The following is a 22,861-nucleotide window of genomic DNA, read 5'->3' on the forward strand; positions in this document are numbered from 1 at the left end:
TAGAGCAACCTCTCCCCTAATAGCTTTCTCCACCTCTGAAATAAAAAAATTGTCTCCAATACATTCCAAGAGCTTGTTGGATAATCTGTGCCCTGCTGTGTTATTTTCCCAACAGATGTCTATGTAGTTGAAGTTCCCCATCACCACCACGTCCTGTGCTTTGGATGATTTTGTTAGTTGTTTAAAAAAAGCCTCATTCACCTCTTCTTCCTGGTTAGGTGGTCTGTAGTAGACCCCTACCATGACATTACCCTTGTTTTTTTACCCCTTTTATCCTTACCCAGAGACTTTCAACAAGTCTGTCTCCTATTTCCATCTCAACCTCAGTTCAAGTGTCTCTATTTTTAATATATAAGGCAACACCACTTCCATTTTTCCCCGCCTGTCCTTTCTGAGCAAGCTGTACCCTTCTATACCAATATTCCAGTCATGAGTATTATCCCACCAAGTCTCTGTGATGCCAACTATGACACAGTTGTGTTTATTTACTAGCATTTTGAGTTCTTCCTGCTTATTCCCAATACTTCTCACATTAGTATACAGACATCTAAGACACTGATTTGATCCCCACCCCCACCCCGGTTAGGTCTTCTCTCTCCCTTATCCCTGCTCCTCATAAATGCTCCCCCAGTCCATGCTCCCTGCCAAATTCTGACCCTTCTCCCAGGTCTCCATGTTTTTGACTTACCTGTGGGCTTTTGTCACCTGCCCCCTTCAAACCTAGTTTAAAGCCTGCCTCACTAGGTTAGCCAGTCTGTGTCCAAATATGCTCTTCCACTGCCTCCATGGGTGGCCCCCATCTCTGCTTAGCAGTCCCTCTTCCTGGAGTCATCCACATGTCATGCCCTGAATGCCCATATTGTCCATCACATAGATAAGGAAGAATCAGATTAAGTAATAATTGTCTTTTTGTCCTATGTGCTTTTTCTCAAAGCATTATTAGATCAAATAAGAATACTGGCAAAGCAGGATTGTTCACATAAAATGCAAATAAAATATTCAACTCATCCGTACCATACTGCATTTGTGTGCTTGACGTACTATGCTTGTGTGACTTCACTTGAAAAACTGGCATATCTTTTTGGTGTTTCCCAACTATTTCTTATATAATACATAATTTTCAGTACCACTAGGGGGCACAGAATTATTACAATATTTCCTACTGGCTCACAAAAAGTTAATCAAGTACAGGACATTGGGTCTGCTAACTTTAACAGTTTTACTTTATTTCCCCAATTCTTAAGCCCGGATCCTGCAAATACTTATGCACATGCTTAATACTACTGCTGTAACTAGTCTCAATGAAATCAATCCAAATAACCACAGAAGTAAAATTAAGCACCTCCAAAACAGAATTTATCTCCAAGGACAAACAGTGATGCAATGGGATCTATGTGGTGGACATTGGGTGCAAGCCACAAAGGTACTGAAGCACCATTGTTAGGGACCACTGCTATCAGCAATATACCCATTTGGCTGCTGTCTAACCCTATAGGCATCTAAATTTACTCAGTGCCTAAGCACACAATCCTCTCAGTGGCAACTCACATGGGCTATCTTAAACTGCTTCCCTACCTAGCATGTTGGCTTTGTGAATCTCAGTCTAAGGCACCTATCTTTCCCCATTCCTTATATAGGAGCCTAGCTGTCTAATTTAGGCTTTGTGGATTGCAGTGTTGTTCCTGTAATTTTCTAGGACGTTCAGAGTCACAACACCTAATTCCCTTTGTGGATCCCACCCCCTGTTCCTGCAGAGATGTGACTGTACACTGAGGCTTTCTAGAATTTAGGGACCAACCCTGCCAACACTTTACTAATGTGAGTCAGAGAGACTTATGTATGAAGTTATGCGTAAGCGTTTACAGGATCAGGTCTTTAGTAACTTAACACTTATTTTACATACCCATTGCTAAAAGGCACAAAGGGGATGAAAGAGGAAAATGAAATATTGACTTAAACACTTGCATCAATGCAAAGGGGGAGTGCAAATAATTAGTAAATGCAGAACTTACTGCGCTCAATTTACAATTCAAATAGAGAGGAGTGAAATGAACTTGCAATTAATAAGTTACAGAAACTTTTTAACATTTGTTTTCATTTCTGTGTGTGTGTGTGTTGTATTTCAGTGTATACTGTTCCCGCTCCCCTCTCAAGATCTGTGTTTCCACTATGTCTCACTTGTGTTTTTTAAAGTTCCTGTTTGCTTACAAGAGGAAATCTAGTGAAGAAATGAAGCAGATCAAGTTCTCTGATTAAAGAGCTTTGGAGACATTTTGTAACACTAAATAAAATATTTGTTAGTTGCCTGTTCTTAACTTTAACCTTAAATTTCTCATAATTTATTTTAGCATCCATTTTGCTGTAATCTTCTAAACAGTTAAAAAAACAACAACCCCAAACGCTCAAACTTTAAACTGGCCTCCTAGATCTTACATTTTGATTTTCTTTGAAATATTTGATCAACTGAAAACAACTGTATTCTTGAAATATCAGTATCTGAGTTTCCTGGTTGTAATAGACAGCAGAAGTTTTTCATTATCTCAGTATGAATTAGTTTTTCATATTAATTACTAAACTACACTTATTGCAAAACACCACAATACCTAGTGGACAAGTAATCAAGCCCCACCTGCTTTATAATTAATGTGATGGTGCAGAGCATAAATGCTCTGTCTAGCTTCCTGTTATTTTATCCTGCACATGTGAAATGATTTGTTTAATATGCTGCATCTTCTTTAGAAAAGTAAGGTAACATCCAAGGAAGCTGGTCATAACTAATACCTTTTAACAGAAGGTTTGCTTAAGTAAAGACTGCAGGAGCAATCCCTCAATGATCTTTTAATTGCTTTGACATTAGTTAATTGTTCTCACATGCACATAGGCTTTAACAGTATGGGGAACAAGTCAGTAAGGGCCTAATTTTAGAGTTCCCAAACTAGTTTGAAAATTAGCCCTAAACAATTAGACTCCAGAGAGACTGCTTTCAGGAGACGCTTGATTAAACATTTCTTAATTTAGGAGCGAGACTTACACGGGAATGCATGAACTTATTTTTGTTAGCATTTTTCTTAATACAGAGTTAACAGAACAGTCCCACAAGCAGAAAATCAACACAACTATCGCAATTAATAGTCAGTGACATGAACAAAGTGCCAATCAAAGCACTAAAAGAAGGTTATGGAGGTTAAGGATTTGAACAGGTTTGAGACTTAACTAAACGCTAAAGGGGTGGAAGCACTGTAAGCCAGAGGCGGCTCCAGTTAGACTGGAAGTAGGCAGAAAGCCCTGTGCCCATTCTTAAGGCACGTGTCACGGTGCCCTTTTGGGAACTATTTATTTTCAAAACAGCCTGCGTGTGTGGAGGGCGGGCGGTGGACAGTTGACTTTAGGAAATGGATACGCTGATGAGTTTTAGCTGCAGTATGCAAAGCAGCAGCAGGCTCGGGTTAAGAGGAAATGAGTAATGTCTTCTGGTTTACTACAGCAATACATGTGCTGCTGTAGAGAGAGAGAGGCCAAGCAGTGCCCTGGGGCTCTTGCAAATCCACGCTGATCTAGCGTGTAGCCAGGATGACCAGCCCTGACCCCTCTCGGCGTGCGGATTCCCCACTTCTCTCGCCCTGGGCGAGTTGTGGCGGCCGGGGTCAGGTGGCCGCCCGCCCGCCCGGAGCGACTCTCCTCGCCGGCCGGCCGGTGTGTTCAAGAGGGTGGGTGGCGGTGGAGTGCTGGGGGGGGGAGTCACGTGGGGCTCCTGCCGAGCGCACGTTGCTTCAGCCCTTCCCCAGAGCGCGCGTGTGTATGTCTGGGCGAGAGACGCTCCCGCAAGAGACAGCTCCGGAGGGAGCCGCGGGCGCTGCCGCCGAGAGCACAGCTAATAAATAATAATTAGATACATCCCGCTTGCGCAGCCGCCTGCCTCGGTGTGAGTGGCGCGCCTCAGAGGAGAGGGACGCGGGGTAGCTGCGGGTGTGGTTTTCTGCACACTCACCTTGATGCGCTGGGAGAGGCCAGGAGCCAAACGCCCACCCTCAGCAAGGGGCAGCTTTGTTTTCTTCCGTTCCGCTCGGACGCCAAGCGCCGCCCAGCAATATCTTCGCCTGCTGACTGACCATCCTTTCCTTCGCGGGTGCGAATCCCTGGCACTTGCTGGGAGTTTGCCCGCACGAGAGAGAAGGACTTTCTTTCCCTTTGGGCTTGGATTGAATCTCTTCCCTCTTTGTTAATGCCCAGCGCCCCAATCAACGAGGACCCGCCAGGGCCGTTTATTAGGATCTGCAACGTGGGGGATTATTTGAGACTTCAAACCTGATGCACATTTCTGTTTGTGTAGCTGTTTACTGTACACATCGTGCCACGCTATACGGTTGGGCGGAGGAGGGAAATCTGAAAAGCTGTTGGGTACCTACGAAGGGAGGCTGCTCCAGCTGACAGCTCTCTCCTCCATAGTCTCACAGGAGCTGCCGCTAGTGAGACTTCAACCGTTTTATTACTTTCGCGGATTTAAATGGACATTTCCCGACAATGTGTATAATCTCCAGGAGCTGCGTGTAATCAGCCGTTTGCTGTTTTCATCGCCACTGTCATTGCCCGGGCATGGTGGTGGTTACCATTGAAAAGTGGTCACACTTTGGAGCATTTTTTTCAAGGGATGTACAATTACTTGCTGACTTTCTCATGCATTTGAAATTAGAGCAACAGCTTGTTAGGTCGACTGAGGTGCCCGTCAGAGCAAAATGTACTGGCCAAGCCAAGGACAGGCGCCTTCTACGTTAATTCCCCCCTAAAGCTGCCCTGGCTTTATATTTTTTCCTCCCTTCCCTACATCCTAATAAACTAAGAGAGCTTCTCCCAAGAGATGCATTTCCCCTTCACGGCTTGATCCCCTGTTGGCCGGCTCGCTCGCTGAGAGACCATGTTATTTCAAAGTTGTTGTGGTTTTTTTTAAAGAAGGCTGAAGGGGCCGAGGAAGCCACTCCTGCCTTTCACGGGAAGGTGCGGGCACCACCAGGCTTGGGGAGCTGCTCAGGAGTCCCACCCTTTGTCTGGGGGACCCGAGGGGCGAGTCGGGGTGTTTGGGGACCGCTGGGCTCCTTTCCTGCCAGAAGCTCAGGAGAAAGGACCCTGCTCGATCAAAGTGGCCCACACGGCTCCCCCTTGCCCGCTCCGCTTTGTTTCCCTCCTCCGGGGGAATCGTTTGGACACTGTGCCCCTCTCTCACTTCTGCCTTCTCCCCTGCTCCGCAGGCCGCTTCCCTCCCGCCCCTGGGGAAGCTGAGCGCACGGCGGCTGCCCGGGCCCTGTTCCGGTGCTGCTCTTGCCCCGCTCTCAGCGCCCGTGGTGATGCCATGCCCCACAAGCACAGCGGAGGAGACGAGGGCAGCTCCGCCGGGCTCTGGCTGAAGAGCAGCCGCGCGGGCAGCGGCATGAAGGATGTGGAGTCCGGCCGCAGCAGGGTGCTCCTGAACTCGGCACCCAGAGGGGACGGCTTGCTCCTGCTGGGCACCGGCGGCGCCATCGGCCGCGGCGGCTCGCGGGAGAACCGGCGAGGAAAGCCAGGGGGAGCCCGGATGAGTCTGCTGGGGAAGCCGCTGTCGTACAACAGCAGCCAGAGCTGCCGGAGGAACGTCAAGTACCGGAGGCTGCAAAACTATCTGTACAACGTGCTGGAGAGACCCCGCAGCTGGGCGTTCATCTACCACGCGTTCGTGTGAGTACTGCCCCCCCCCGCCGCCGGCCCGCACCTGTCCCCGCCAGCCCGGCGCCTGCTCGCCCGGGCAGGGGCTGTGGGGCGAGGCGCGCAGCAGCGAGGAGGCATGAGCGGTGGCACGGCCCCGCCCCGGCTCCTTGAGCATCTTCCAGGAGCGCGGAGGGAAGCGCACGGCTGTGGCTCGCCTGCAGCGCTTCTCCAGGGGTGGGAGGCAAAGCGGGGGAAAGTCCAGGTTGGGGAGCGGGGCTTGTCGGCCGGTGACAGCCCCCAGTGGAGGGCGGGAGAGAGGGAGTGGCGCTCCCCAAAAACCCGCCAAAAAGTGACTCAGAAACGTCAGCGTTTGGGGTGGTCTGTGCACGCTGCAACCGCCCCCCCCCCCACCCCAGCTCGCCACTCCGTTTAAACGCTGTGACAGCAACCGGCAAAGGGAGCCACTGCCATGGGAGACGGGGAGCTCTGCTGTGCCGGGGGAAGCGCGTAGCCCTCGGGGAAAGGCCCGCGCGTTGGCGGTCAGTTCTGCAAGGGACTGTGCTGGGGCAGGGCTGCCCGGGCCAGCCGCATGGCTCTTTGTCACTCCGACGGTTGGCCCCGGCAGCCAGCAGGCAAAGGCTGATCTGGGCTCGCTCGTGGCGCTATGGGAAGGTGGGAAAAGAGAGGCAGCCTAGACCTGACCATGAAGCGGAAAATGCCCAACGAGGAATTGATTGGAAGCAAATGTGGACTTTCCCCTTCGGGCCTTTAAATCCTTCCCCTGCTGAAAGGGTTTTAATACTGTTTTCCCACCGCGTCCGTTCACTCGCTCGTGCAGCCAGGCTCTTACTACAGTTTCGTCCCGTTGGTTATTTTTAGACACTTTTATAAGTGCTTCTTTCCAGAACTAAACAAAAAGCAGAGCTAAGGGAGGGAAAGAGGGCAGAGTGTTGGTGCACAGCTTTTCGACCGTTTTCGATCTGTTCTGAAGTGTAAGTTTGCAGGTGTCTGTTCATGTTAGAGGTAGGAAGCACCGAGCATCTGCTTGCAGATGCGGTTGTATCTGTTGCTTGGGAATTGGAATTCTTGGCTGCAATAACTTGAAAAGGACAGTGGGGCGATTGTAAAAGGCCAGGATGCAGAGATGGTTCATGAGCTACGCATGAACTAGGTTCTAGTCAGTTCTCTTTAATATTACCCCTGCACTTAAATATCCAAGTTTTTGCTTCTTACAAACCAGGACTGATGTAGTTTAAGATGTTTACTCCATTTAATTATTATTGCCCATTTTCTCATTTGCATCCTGCAGTGCGTTGTTTCCATCATTATGAATTCATTAGGTATTATAAATAATCGCTTTGATCATTATGAACTCATTTAGTATTCATGCAAATTGCACATGTATTTCCAGTTGAGTTCCATAGCAGCAGTAGTTAATGGACATAGTGTTACTGTTATATTTTTATTGAAATATTCAATGTTTAGGATTAATTCCAAACTAATTCCTTTTAGTAATGATCATGATAAATTACTCTGAGACTTCCAAGAAGTTCCTTACTATTTCTCATATAGTTGGGCATTATTTAGGAAGCACTTAGTAAATTGTTATCTTGTTATGTAGTCTTAATTTATGTTGTCTCTTGAATGTTAATGTCATTTCAACTTGTACTAGTAAGTTACTCTTCTCTTTTGGATGTGTGTGCAGTGTACATGGGTTTAGTAGAGGATGTGACTAAAATGTTTCTTGTGATTCTAGATGTTATCCTCCAAAGAGAATTCAGGTGTATCTTGAATTGGCTCCTTAAGACAGGGTGTTGCTTATGTGATGTAGGCTTTAAAACCCTACCTTAAGCAACCCCTTTAAAGTATCCCCAGGGTTTCCAAAACAAATTAGTTCAATATTAGTTCTCTTTTATTATTATGTATTCTGTCTGCATCCAAATACATTTCCCTACACCAAAGATCATTCAGTCTAAAGACAGAGTTTGTGAAGAAGTCGTTGCAATACACCATAGTCCTAACCCCAGAAAGCTGCAGTAAACCAGATGAACTATGACTGATGTTAAGACTAGTCAAAGAAATGTTTTTCTTAAAATATTGTACTTTACATTTGAAAAAGTACAGAAAATTTATCTTTGATATTATAAATTGTGTGTGAGCGTGGGTCACTATCTTTAATCATAGAAAACTAACATACTGCACAGGATAGAGCACATGCAAGGTTACTATTCTTTGAATGATAGTTCCAGGAATTTCATTGAAAAGATGATTACGTATAGTAAGCAAATGTCAGTTGTAACACTTTCAGTAATAAAGCAACTATTTGTTAAAAGCTGTCTTTGGTAACCTATGATCAAGTAATGCTTTGTATCACACCAGCATGGGAATCCCCAAATCCTTCTTTAATAACAGTTTTTATAGCCATATAGAGTATCTTGCCAAGAACCACTGCACTGTGATTAATGAGGTACTTCAGGGATAGATTTACTTAGTAGACCAAAATTGCTGTCGACAAAAAACAACAGAAACAGGTCTGAAGTGACATTTCATTTAGTGAAAGATTGCTGTCAACTAAGTAGAACTACTTATTCCCCTCTAAATGGTTCATTATGAAAATCGACTGTGGTAGACTGAACTTTTGTTATTTTTGTTCATTTATTGTGTACACTTTGCTATTTGTGTTTTTAATAGGAATCTCTTACCCTAGGACATATTGTGGCATAGACCGTACTTTACCAATACTCTGAAAATCACTTGTTAGGACACTTCTTATTGCAGTCATCATGTAAATACCAAGAAATCTTACTTTGAGACTCTTCTGTTTAATTTGGTAGCATAATGATAATTATTAAATAAAATCCAAGATTAAAGTAAAGTTCACAGTATTAAACCTATAAAAAAATGAATTTCCAAACTGAGTGAAGTCATGACACAGCAACACTGTAAACAAGGAATATTGCCAGATACCTTTAGATAATTGCCTGCATAGAATGAGTGCCAATTTTAGTTTTTAATTACAAATGGCAATTCTGGCAACTGGAAATGCCAACAAAGTATCTTTTTATCTGATCAAAGCTGTGTGAAGCATTTTGGAAACACTATTGTACTATAGTAGTGTATAGTACACCTAGTAGTACCACTTGTTCAAGGATTTGTCAGTGTTTCTATTTTCACTCCCATTTTAATGAGCTTTTTAACTTGGCCATTTGAAGCTCCATTGGGTGAAAATTTGGCAAAGAGCTCATTACTTTGGATGCATTTTTTCTTTATAAATTATTTTTATCTATTGAGATTAAAAGAATATATACAATTTAAAGAATATATACAATTTTCAGTGTTTCAGATGCATCTTTTGCAACCATCTGATTGAACATAACTTCATCTTGGCAAATTTTCTACACAGATATTGTAATGTTAAAAATGACAAATCTTTTGAAAAAAATGTGTAACAATCAAGTTATTTACTTGTTGAGATGCCATTTCTGAGCTTTGTTAATGCATATCTACATTACCACAGAGTCTATTATTGCTCTTATAGTTAGGGGCTATAAATTGTTAAACCTTATTTTCATGAGAATATAACACTGGATGTAAATATCACTCTGATCTGCAAGATGACATAATCACAAATTTTATTTCCTCCCCCAAATTTTTTGGTTTTCTTAATTTTTAGAATTCGAAGTTTGGTTGGTTGGGGTGGGGAGTTGCAGTGTTTATAAGTGGCATTATCTAATCAGCAACCAGTCCTGGAGTGGAACTTTAATGGAGTTTTTCCATGCAGAAGGACTTTAGATCTGGGTTTAATCTGTAATATTGTCCAATTTATTCAAAATGGAAAAACTTTTGCCATTGTAAATAAAAGAGTAAGGGGAGCTAGCCATTGAGGAACAGGTATAGTAAGTTAAATTTTAGAAATCAATGAGTTTGGTTATTTGTGTTTCATTCCTAGAGTTTTGTAATTTTACACAGAAAGGGTACCATCCTGTGACCTCTGGATTTAGTGTTTGTTATTGGGCAGAGACAGTCACTTAAATAGGATTATAGTGGGTAGTAAGGGTTTGCCAGATCAGACCCACAAATTACATGTTCCTTTACTTACATATTACCTGTGTGCATTTTATTGGTACTTCATGACATAGAAGTTCTAGGTAAAATCTGTATTGTAAGTCTGGGCCATTCGAAAGGCAATTTTCCCTAATCTTCAACTCTTAATGGTTTAGGAATAGTTCAGATATGAACACGGATAAAATCAGAATGTCCAATACCAATTGTGAGTAACGAGGCTGGCCTCGTAAACTCATGCTGGTAAAATCTTCATATCACGCCACCTAGTCATTTGTGTTCGTGCTAATATTTAACATGCAAATACATTAACAATACTAACTTTTCTAAAAGTGTTTTCTCAGAGAGCCCCTAAAATGCTGATTCTTTTTTTTTGTATCCGTTTGTGTAGAAATACAGTGAACTGTTGTTTGCGTGGTACACTACTGTAAGTGCTTCCAACATTAAAGCTGAATATTGCTCAAACCTGTCTTCATAACATATTATCTGCTTGTTTTTGTTAAGGCGACTATTGAGTACTGATTTAATGATTATCAGCGACAATAAATATAATCCAACACATGAAGTTACTGTGGGGGAGATTTTTCAAAAGCTCCTAACTGCCATTGAAAGTAAATGAGTGCCTAAATGTAATTTGTGCCTTCTGAGAACATTTCCTATATCTATTTTTATATATGAGTTACATATCTGAATGTCTTTACCAGAAATATTTGGAAATCTCTCCATAATCTCTCTATGAATTTCAGAAGTGTAAGAGTGTGTGTGTGTGTGTGTTTGTGTTTAGTTGTCTTTCTGATGAGCAGCTGGAGTGGGGGGGGGGAAGCTTTGCCCTTTGATATAATTATGGGTATGATAAAATTATTTGTGTATATTTTTTAATTTGTTAACATTGTTTAATCTGTTCATAAGAAATGGAATATTTGCATCTCAACTTGCTTGTGATATGGCAGTAGGGTTGCCAGGTGTCCATTTTTTTTTTCCGGAACACCTGGTCGAAAAGGGACCCTGGCGGCTCCGGTCAGCACAGCTGACCGGGCCATTGAAAGTCTGGTTGGCACAGGGCTGGCAGGCTCCCTACCTGGCTCCGCGCGGCTCCCAGTAGCAGTGACATGTCCCTCCTGCTCCTAGGCATAGGGGCGGCCATAGGGAATCCACACGCTGCCCCCTCCCCAGGTGCCAGCTCTGCAGCTCCCAGTGGCCAGGAACCATGGCCAATGGGAGCTACGGGGGCAGCACACAGAGCCCCCGTGGCTGTCCCTGTGCCTAGAAGTCAGAGGAACATGCTAGCCGCTTCCCAGGAGTTGCCTGAGGTAAGCGCCAACTGGAGTCTGCACCCTGAACCCCCTCCCATGCCCTAAGCCTGTATCCCAGCCTTGAGCCCCTTCCTGCACCCAAACTCCCTCCTGGAGCCCACAATCCACTCCCTCACAGAGCCTGCACCGCACCCCCTACCCCAGCCTTGGGCCCCCTCTTGCACCCAAACTCCCTCTTGGAACCCACACCCCAACCCCCCAGCCCCGAATCCCCTCCTACACCGTGAACCCCCCATTTCTGGCGAGTGATAATTTTACCAGGAATTCTGTTCTTCAAGCTTTGTTCTCCAAACATGTTTGTTGTTTGAATATTTTTCTCAGATGTCTATTGAGTAGTGATTTCTGTAGCTAATGACATTGATCAAATGTCAAATATCATGCCATTGATATTTAGGCAGAACTCCCCATTCTGATTATACACTGATGGCATGATATGGCCTAATATGTTTTGGAATTAGACATTATGCACTTCTCCAACTCTTTGGCTGTATCATTTCTCTGATGAACTAGTCACAAAATCTGGTAAATAGCATTTTATTTCTTTTTCTCCCCTTCTCATTTCTGTTTTACTTGTTGGAGTTCTCGTTTCCTTTTTTCTGATTTTGAAGGCTCTAGGGAGGCACAGTGTTTGGATTAACTGTGGTGTTGCCTTATGTTAAAGTGATACAAATATTGTTGTATCAGCAATCAGAGGTGTACTTCAGGGCATACAATGAACATATGTGGCAATCCTCTGGAGCTTGTTTCAGTCCACTTCCAGGATCAGGGTTTGCATTTGTAAAGCAATGCAAATTTATGCAAAACTCAATTCTATTGGGTCCTGAGGAGGAAAACAATGGAATCTCTATGACCTGTCATATAACTTTCAGCTAAATACAAGACAGATTTTTTTTTCCTTCTATATAACAATAAAAACGTAGAGGCATTTCAGCATAAATCTGCCGTGGATATATTGTGCTGGGAACAAACTATACATAAGCATGAATGCACATACCTGGGCAAATTTATTTTCAGTACTAGGATGTATTCATCCAACTTAAACAGTGGCACACCAACAGCAATACCACAGCAATTAAAAATTGCCTTTGTATCATTTATTACCTATGATGGTGGAAGAGAAGGAGCAGACAACAATGCTTCATTCCCCCTCTCCCCTATGGTGTTCCATGGGCAACACTTTTGCTGGAGAGCTACTGAAGATTCTGGAATTTTCAAGATGTTATGTGATGAATGTTCTTATTACTTACACATCCAGAGAATAAATACAAGTGACTTTCACTTGCCTTCATTCAGTCTCTTTGGGCCTGATCCAGCTTAGTTTGGGCCCGATCCCACATGTTATATATTCAGCTCTATGAGCTATGTAAGCTCCATAAGGCTGCAGATGCTGGCTCCACAGCAGATGATCTATCCAGGGGAAACACTGGGTTGCCACAAAAAGCAGAACTTCTCCCCACCCTGTAGGGAAAAAAAAGAACAAAAAACATTCCTCAGGAAAGAGTTACTGAGAGTCCTGGACCTGAAAGACTGCAGATGAGCTGCATCCTGTTTGTTCCCTCACATGGGTGTGTACCCTGAAGGAATTATGAACCCTGCATGACCGCAGGAGAAAAGACAGTGTTCTGGGCCATTGTTTGGAATAGATTTTTAAAGTGAAGGTAATGCCTGGAAGTACAGTCTGTCTCCCATCTCCATTTACTGAGAAGTGGGTCAGGCCTTATCTTATGATTACTATTTTGCCAGGAGGAGTCCTTCTCCTCCCCCCACCCCCGATACCCTCTGTGAAAGTATACATTGGCATTGTGTTGCAAGGAGTCCCACCTCCATTTTCCTCTGGTCAATCCTAGGTCCATTTTTCTTAATGTGTGAATTTTGAGCATGATGTGCCCTCTTTTTGTCTCCCTGTTTATGAAAGAATCTGGGCTTCTTAAAATTTATCTCTGACATCCAATCCGCCAGAGAAAAACCCACACCCACATGAGGTCTCTTATATCAAGAAAGCTCAATATTTCCTAAGATTCCAAATGCTGTATTTGGTAAAGGCTGGGTGGAATGAAATATATGATCCATGAGAAAGGACAGCCATAAATGCCTAGTGTAGCATGGGATGCTGATTACAGCTTGGAAGAAGGAGCAGCTGTGGTGGCTGCAGAGGCCAGAGAGGTTTTGGCTCAGTTATGGGACAGCATTTGTGTGACACATTTTGACTGATCAGTTTTGTAATTCTTTGAGCTTAAAAACAATTTTTAATAGGATAAATATACTGGAAATGTAAATCCTCTATTTGAATAGGATTATTTGAACAGGATTATCACTATGTCCTGGTGTACCTTCAACCTAACAGTGGAAAAATAGGACTAGTTTATTAATATGCATCAGCATTAAATTACTGTTGTTGTTTTGGATCTGAATTAAGTATTATTTTTTCCAATAGTAATGCAATGAGAATTATGTCTAACATAATTAAATTGGTGGCATTTTATGTTCAATATTCAATCATTACTGCACTCAGTATTTGCTTTAATAATACTAATCGTAATTAATATATTTTCTAGTATATATGAAGTCAGTGAATTTTTCCACAAGAATGTCACTATAATGAAGATACTTAGTTTATTATTAAAGTAAGTAACATACCTTGTTTTTTATAAACAAACACATTGAAAACAAGCCGAGTAATTTCCTTTTAAATAATATAAGCCACCAAAGTGTCACAATAAATCTTCAAATATTAGCTCTCTGGGGCTTAATGGGTAGTATCTTGCTGTATTTTAGTGACCCCTGACTAAGACGGGAGATATACTAGATGCCTAAAGTTTAATCATGTCCTGATTTTACTCAGGTTCATGTTTCCATTACTGTAGGTTTGGGGCCTGATTCTGCTCCACTGAAATTAAGGGAGTTTTGCTATTAATGGGAACAGAACTGGGCCCTTCATATGTGGGTAAAAGAGCTGAGCTTTAAAAACCCCCAATATTATCTAATGGCAAACCTATACCATATAAATACAGCAGACCCAGTTTCAGTATCCCATTTTTCTAAACAAGACAAACGTCTCTCTTTACAATATCAAATCTTTACTTTTCAGAGGGGAAATCTTTCACTTGTGCAGGTGATTGAAATAAGCAACAAACTGATTCTCCATATTATTTTCTTGAGTATTAATGCTAGTATGTCTGTCTAGATAACCTATCCGATAAGAAATATAGATTGCCTATGGGATTACCACCACGGTTCAGTTAAGAAAGCAAATTCAGCACCTAAGCCAGAGTTCCTTCGTCAATTGCAAAATGATCATAAAGCAGTTGCCTAGCTGAGGTCAGAACAAGCTTCTTAACTTCCTTAACTGGCAGTCCAGAGGTTCTCTCACAGATTAGATGTATGGTCAAGCAATTTTGTCAGCTTTCTCATAAGAGGTTGACTATTTGCTGGTGCTAACTGCCTGAGTACAGTATGGCCAACATTTTTAAACTTGGTGCCTAAGTTAGAACCTAAATTCATATTTGGATACTCCTAGTAGGCCCTTATTCAGTAAAACACTTAAGCATATCTGTAAGTGCATTCTTGAATAAGGACTTCAACATGTTACCTAAATGCTTTTCTAAACGATTACATGATTTTCAGAGGTGCTGAGCACCTATAGATTCTTTTTAAGTTAGTTTTGTTGTGATTTTACACACACTTTACAATGTTCTATAACGAATAATTACAAGACAGCCTTTTTTCAAAGCTCGTATGGAGTAAAAATTAACAAATGAATCACGCTCTTCATCCCATTAGAAAGAAGAAAGGCAGTTCTGTACCTGCCCACCTTTACAATTCAGGCAGGATTCTCCTGTTTTCTATGGTATCCATCATCTGCCTGATCAAGCACATCATCTTGTGATACCCAGTCTGAAATAAGAAAAGGAGGACTTGTGGCACCTTAGAGACTAACAAATTTATTTGAGCATAAGCTTTCGTGAGCTACAGCTCACTTCCGAGCTGTAGCTCACGAAAGCTTATGCTCAAATAAATTTGTTAGTCTCTAAGGTGCCACAAGTCCTCCTTTTTCTTTTTGCAGATACAGACTAACACGGCTGCTACTCTGAAACCAGTTTGAAACGTAAAGACATGAAAATTTCGATTTCAAGGCTTTCATTGTCTTTTAATGACTTTAGTGTAACCATACTTGATGTCATATTGTATCAACACATCAGTGCTGATTCTCACAGATGATGAAAGCAAGAGGGAAACATTCTTTCCTGGTTCAAGAGAATGAAAAAGATGGCAATTATACAGTTCAAATACTCAAACTAGAGTACTAATGGGTTAGATAAGATAGTTTGGTAAGTTCCCTGCCTAAGTCAGATAGTCAGAACTACTAGTCCAAATCTAAATTCTTCTAGTACCTTAATTTTAACTTCTGTAGGTTTTTTTAAAGTCACAGATCACTATGGTATCCGAGCACCACTAAGGAGAAGTAAATGCACAAATATCTCTCTTCCAGCCCTACCAGAAAAAAAAAAGCTTAAAGTTTTTGTTTGCAATAAGATGGATATTTATTCATTCATTTAATTTTATTTCAAGTTAGAATAAATAATAAAATACCACCCATTCACATGATCTAAGTGGCTTGCTGGTCATTTGAAATTACAAAACCAAAATGCAATATAATATGCCATACAGTCAACTTACCGGTTCTATTGAGCAGCAGCCTGTAACCAAATACTAACATCCCTATGTATCTGCCTGCACTTCAGCCTCCTTAGATTTTCCTCAAAGTCTAGATTAAACAAATAAGCTTTACAGCCTGCCCTTAGAACATGTGCTCTCTGCAGGATGCCCTGCTTACCAAGTGGGTGGCCGCCTTTCTGCACCAGTTCCAGCTTCCAAATTGATTCAAGATGTAGCCCCATGTGGAATGTATTGTAATAATCAAACCTTGAAGAGACAAAGGTATGGATGATGGAAGCAAGATCTGAACCCGAAAGAGCAAGTTGTCTGGATGGGCCTAGATGGTAAAATGACCTTTTAACTGCTGCTGTCACCTGACCTTCTAAGACTGGATTCCCACAGATCAAGGGAGGTGGGGGAAGTTGTCAGCAAGCTGTTCTGTGGAGAACAGACTGACAAGGACGCAGACACAGGTCCTGGAGGAGTGTCTGAAGCAGCTGGGGCCTTCCCAAAATTCCAGGGGATGGTAATCCTCAAGGAAGCCTAGCAATCCATATAGCCTGTTTATTATTTTAAGGTATTTTTCTTGCTTTGGTGCTAAATAAACAATACATGGTTTAATAAGGTTGTTTGGTCACTGCGTACAACTGGTCATTGCTCCTGGAGGAAAGTGATCTGCAGGTGCCGAACTAAATTGGACCTGCTGAGATACTTGTGATTAGTACCAGAGCCTGGATTGAGAGTGAGAGAATCACTTGATTCCACCCCAAGAGAGTGAACAGCTCAAGGCCTGGAGCAGGAGGAGTTACACTCAAAGAAATTAGGAGGGCTAAGAGGTGCTGTTTGCCTGGTGACTCTGACATTTATGCAAGTGAGAGACTTAAAGGAACTGTACAGCCAACCACAGTTGGCTAGATCCTGTGCAATATTTGCCCACACAGAGCTGCTAAGGCATATCAGTTCTGAGTTACTACTTTGTTGAGATTCAAGCTTTTGCCCTCTGTGAGGCACACTGCCAATTTTTCAAAGCCGTATAGTAGATCTGTGGTGGTAAGAAATAGATTAAGAAGAGATTATATTTTTTTACTTGTGACCTAGGATAGATTTGGAACTCAGGTCTCCATAAATCAAAGATTGTATTTTACACACTTTCCCAACTAGCCTATAGATGAGAAGGGATTCTTTTATTTAAAAAAATCCCCAAAACACAACAACAAACAAACTTTTGTAGGCAAGGCATGCTCAATCTATTGGTCCAGTTCTGCATCGTAACACCACTACATTGTGCTTATTAATATAGACTTAGAATATCTGTTTCACACATCCATTTGTTTGTTTTATTTACAGTTTATGTAATTGTGTGTTTTCATTGCCAATTTAGTGCACTATGGAACGATCTGAGGGAGATGGGAATGTGTGGACATTCAGCTGAAGGAACTGTGGCAAATCAAGAGAAAAGAAAAGTTATTTTGAGGTCTTACCCTGTCTAATCTCAAGGTTCCCCTCACCAAGGTCAATGCAAACAAGAGTCTCAACTGCCTTGTTTCAGGGCAAAACAATGTAAGGTCTTGAGTTTCTCCTTTTTTTCAGGAAAGATAAATCATATAGCCTATGCCCCCTATTCCTGTGTTTGTTACAATCAGATTCCTCTAACTTCTTCATCCTTCATGAAAGAGAAGTAGAAACATTTCAACCCCCTCTTAACAGGCTTTAAATGAAGTCTGTGGTCCCTCCTCAAGTTTTAACAAAGTCATCTGTGGACATCTGATTTCCCTTAACATGGCTGCTTGGCTGTTCTACCCCCAGCAACAAACTTCCTCTTTCTTTTATGTGTGCCATGCAAATCTAATGCCGGCCCTGTGTGGTGAACCCCCTGAAACCTGCTCGTGGCCCCCCAGACCTCTGGTTGAGAACCACTGCCATGCTCGATAGCTAAGAGGCTAATGAGCCTCATCTGCTTCTGTGCCCTGCCAGTTAACCCTTGTCTCCTCTCATAGAACCCTGGACTGGAACCTCAGGGCTTCCTGGTGAGACCACCCTCGTGACTTTCCAGGGCCCCAAGTGAACAGTACACCCCATCACAGGGTAGAGGTGACGAGTAGACCTCTCGTTACAGTATTTCATATCCTGGAAGGTTGTAATAATGTCAGGATAGTGGAGTTTGCATTATTTTGGCCTTATAAATGGCTGTCGGTGGCATGTAAGTGTATTTAGGTTTATGTGAGTAGTGAGCTATTTGGGCATTTGCAGAAAAAGAATATGTGGCTCTGTTTAATACTGGCATTAAAATGTGCTGTCTACTGAATCACCAGCACCTTTCTTCAGCACTTAGAAAAAGGAGAAATATTCTACAAAAGGAATAACAGAACATAATGGTAAAACACCAGTGATTTTACATGATATTCTCAGGTGGCTCAGCTTCTGAGCAGGAGGCATAGCTTGACCATAGCTATGGAAAAGAATATGGAATACCAGCAAATTAATGCACATGCATTTTTATTATGGTTTCTGCAGCATATTTCAATTGAAAGAGTATGATTTAATGTTTGTTTGATTCAGATATTAATAGTAAATATATTTTTGGATCGAAAGATATTTACTGTGTATTAGTAGCATGCCAAATCTTAAGGACATTTACTGGCTTTTGGTATTGGACTAAATCCTGAAGTCCTGACTCAGAATAAAACTTCCACTGATATAATAAGTGAGGTAAAGCATTTTTTTAATTCTTGGATTTACTGAGGGTTCTGAGTGTATGCAAAAGTAGTTTAAAACAAATTCTGATTGGATTTTTGCCAGCAGTGTGTCATCCATTGCTGCCTATTTCAGTTTCACTTGTGCTACATAAACTTCAGGTCCACTGCATTTCTTAAAAAGGCAATCAAAAGGTGCCAGAATACACCTTAGATTGTATCTTTAGATTTTTACTTCAGGAGGCAGCAATAAATAAAATGGGTTACAAATGGGGAAATTATTATTTTTTTAAAAAATAATTAAATTTACTGTTACAAAAGGAACCTAGAGTTTCCAAAATGGGTTACAAATGGGGAAATTATTATTTTTTTAAAAAATAATTAAATTTACTGTTACAAAAGGAACCTAGAGTTTCCAAAATACTGTGCACTAAATATCTTACAAGTTATTTACTACATAACATTTTATCCATAAATGGAACAATGGAACAGATAGTTCTTTCTAAGGCATGGAAACCTGGATATGTTCCTAATCTAAAACCAATTGTAAATAAATCAGTTTTTCAAGAAACTCTTTGATATTTCAGTTTAGTTTGAAAGCTGTTCATGTATTATGTTCCAGCACTAATGCGATTCAGTGTCTAATAGCATAGTTTTTCATGATAAATACTGAAAATGAATTCTGATTATGAAATATAAATGTAAAATAATGAAATGTTTGTATCTAATGCAATGAATGTCAGACAGTCAGACTGTTAGTGGTTGAAGCTTAGCTACTCGTTAAAATTAATACTCTGTTTAAAAGAAACCCCTCAGACAGTCAACAAATAAGCAAATTAGCAAGAATATAGTAAATATTTTATGAAAACACATATTTTGAAGAAAAATACTATGTACATAGGTCTACTGCTCTTCAACAAGGCTATATCAATTTATTTGATTTTTCTTGTAATCACAATTGCTGATATCATTGTCAGTACCTTTACTCCTCACCCTTAATCTCTCCTAATCTCTGTCATTTGTGGCTGGTTCCGCACTTGTTACAGTTTATCTAAAATGTAGATAGTCCCTACTCCAGAGAGTTTACTATCTTATCTCTCTTTTTCTTGCGTGCTTTATGTCACTAATTAATAATGACTAAGCTGTTGCAATGAAAATATTTCAACATCATCATGTTTTCTATAAATTCCTAAATTCAGCCTATATCATCTCTATTTTTATAGACATGAAAGGAAGTAACCAAGAAGTAAAAAGAAAAGGAGGACTTGTGGCACCTTAGAGACTAACCAATTTATTTGAGCATAAGCTTTCGTGAGCTACAGCTCACTTCATCGGTGCCACAAGTCCTCCTCTTCTTTTTGCGAATACAGACTAACATGGCTGTTACTCTGAAACCTGTAACCAAGAAGTGTAATTGAGCTCCTTCAAACCCCACCATCAAAGGTGTAGAGGAGGCATTTGGGGGTAAAATGTCATGGACAACATATTTTTGCTTTGGAGATCTGCTATCTTACTCATCCCATATCTCATACAAAATAATTCTGCCCCTGCAGGAATAATCTATTTAGGGATCTATCACCAAGTTTGAATATGAGCTCTTTTTACATGTTGCTTTTGCAGCACTCACATATGTTTGTCTGAGCCCAAAAATCATATAGGACCTGAATTTGGCCTGAGGCCTTTATTTTTGTATTGGTGACATATAAACATAAGAACAGCCATAGTGGGTCATGCAAATGGAACATTTAGCCCAGTACCCTGTCTTTGACGGTGGCCAGTGCCAGACACTTCTGGCAGTTGGAGGTTTAGGAACACCCAGAGTATGGGGAGCATCCCTGACCATCTTGTCGAATAGCCACTGATGGACCTATCCTGCAACAACTTATCTAATTCTTTTTGAACCCTCCCAGTTATACTTTTGGTCTTCACAGCAGCCCATGGCAACGGGTTCCACGGGTTGACTGCATTGTGTGAAGAAATACTTCCTTTTGTTTGCTTAAACCTGCTGCCTATTAATTTCACTGGATGACCCCTGGTTCTTGTGTTATGTGAAAGGGTAAATAGCACTTCCCTATTCATTTTCTCCACACCATTTATGGTTTTATAGACCTCTATTGTATTGTCACCCTTAGTTGTTTCTTTCCTAAATGGAACGGTCTGTCTTTTTAATCTCACCTCAGACTGAAGCTGTTCCATACCGCTAATAATTTTTGTTGCCCTTCTTTGCCCTACTTTTTCCAATTCTAATATACCTTTTTTGAGATGGGGCAACCTGAACTGCACACAGTATTCAAGGTGTGGGCATGCCATAGTTTTATATAGAGGCATTATGATATGTTCTGTCTTATTATCTATCCCTTTGCTAATGATTCCTAACATTCTCTTAGCTTTTTTCACTGCTGCTGCACGCTGAGCTGATATTTTCCAGAGACTGTCCACAAAGACTCCAAGATCTCTTTCTTGAGTCCTAACATGTAATTTAGAACCCATCATTTTGCATATACAATTGGGGTTATTTTTTCCAATGTGCATTACTTTGTGCACTTATCAACATTGAATTTCATCTGCCATTTTGTTGCCCAGTCACCCAGTTTAATCCCTTTGTAACTCTTTGGACTTAACTATTTTGTGTAATTCTGTATCGTCTGCAATTGTTGCCCCCTCTCTATTTACCCCCTTTTCCAGATCATTTATGAATATGTTGAACAGCACAGGTCCTAGTACACATCTTGAGGGGACTCAGCTATTTACCTCTCTCCATGGTGAAAACTGACCATTTGTTCCTACCCTTTGTTTCCTATCTTTCAACCAGCTACTGATGCATGAGTACCTTCTCTCTTATCCCATCATTAAGTCAAAGTGTTCACTTCCTAATCCTGCAGTGTGCTGAGAACTTGCCATATGATGAGTTCCTCCACCCACCCTGAAGCTGGCATAGCTGAAATTTAGTAAAAATGGTTGATGAATACATCAGGTTATGAATTGGGAATTTTTCCTCAGTGACCCATAATGAATGAGTGTACCAAACGTAAAGATACGAGCTCAGTTTTTAAAGTTGTGTTGCTTTAACTGGTACGTTGCTGTTAGTTGAACAGTGATACATTCTTCTGTGAGTTTTTGAAGGGACCCCTCTCCACATAGTTATCTGTTGATGCGTAGAATGGCATTTCCAGTCAAGCTACTAGAGCTACTAAGCTACTCAGATGGGGGTGGGAGGGGTTGTTTGAGGGAGGAAGAGAGAGGATTTTTAGAAATACTGAGCCATGGTTAGCCTGATTTTAAATGGACACAAATCCATTGACTTTGGGAGCACAGGAAGAGAAACAGTTAAAAAAAGTCTGAATCTTTAAACTTGAGATTATATACAGCAATATACACTTAGAAGTTTGTAAACTTTGGCTAGGCAATATGAAAGTTACAGTATGAATGCTTGAAAATGTTAATGTGTGCATTGTATATCACAAACTTTTCAGTAGTGAATTTACTAGTGATATGCATGCCTGAATAGTTTGTTTAAATGTATGTAGTAGAATTGCTATTCAACTGAGCTGCTCTAAAAAGCATGAAGTTTTAATATAGTCAACATTCGCCTGTTGCATACAGCTGTTAGACTATTTAAAATGTGAGTGCAATTAGTACCATAAGTCATACACTTTAAGGCCAGAAGTGACTACCAAGATCATCTAGTCTGGCCTCCTGTATGACACAGGCCATAGAACTTCACTGAATTAATTCTTGCTTCAAGTCTTGTAGCTGTGGCTGACCTAAAGCATAACTTTTAGAAAAACATCCACTCTTGCTTTATAAATTTCTTGTGATGGTGAATTGTTCCAATGGTTGATTACCCTTACTGTTAAAAAATTGTGACCTATTTCTAGTCTGAATTTGTCTATCCTCAACTTCTACCCGTTGGATGTTACTATACCTTTGTGTGTTAGACTGAAGAACCCTCTGTTATCAAATTCTGTAATAAGAGCAAGTGCACAGTGGGGCCACTAGAAACTCACAGTGAGATTAGAATTCAAATCTTCCATATTCAAATCCAGGCCCCTATTACATGAACTAAAATAACCTACTTTTTGTTGTTAGCAATATGACACCCAGTTGACCAGCTCTGATTCCATTCAGTAGCTGGTAGCAGTACACATGAGATAATTACTTACACTCTCTCAGACTAAACAAATCTTTTCTTTAATACTATGATGTCTGCACTAGTTCAAGTCTTGCTTCTGCTGAAACCAATATCACAACTCTGTGGTTACACAGAATAGTTATCTCTGTGCTTTTGGAACTTTGTGGCTGTAGTGAGGATAGAACTCGGATCTTCCAGCTGCAACAGTACTGGTTCCTGACATTTGACCTCAGGGAGAATCTTTTTCAACTGTTGGTAGCACAGGTATTAAGAAACACAGGCACATTGTTCTTGTTCTTGGTACACATTCTCACTAGCCACTTAAGTAT

General features: G+C 41.3%; 1 protein-coding gene across 1 annotated transcript in view; it reads left to right on the plus strand.

The window, feature by feature from the left end:
* The first annotated feature begins 5,285 nt into the window (after window positions 1-5,285).
* The window catches only part of KCNQ5 (potassium voltage-gated channel subfamily Q member 5), a 536,412-nt gene continuing 518,836 nt past the window's right edge, over window positions 5,286-22,861 (plus strand). Inside the window, exon 1 of the mRNA XM_084623334.1 lies at window positions 5,286-5,706. Within this exon, the coding sequence (XP_084479460.1) occupies window positions 5,345-5,706 (362 nt within the window). The 5' untranslated portion in view covers window positions 5,286-5,344. The remainder of the gene's footprint in view (window positions 5,707-22,861) is intronic.

This window comes from Lepidochelys olivacea (assembly GCF_965140295.1).
Source record: "Lepidochelys olivacea isolate rLepOli2 genome assembly, chromosome: 3".
In the NCBI taxonomy this organism is placed as follows: domain Eukaryota; kingdom Metazoa; phylum Chordata; order Testudines; family Cheloniidae; genus Lepidochelys; species Lepidochelys olivacea.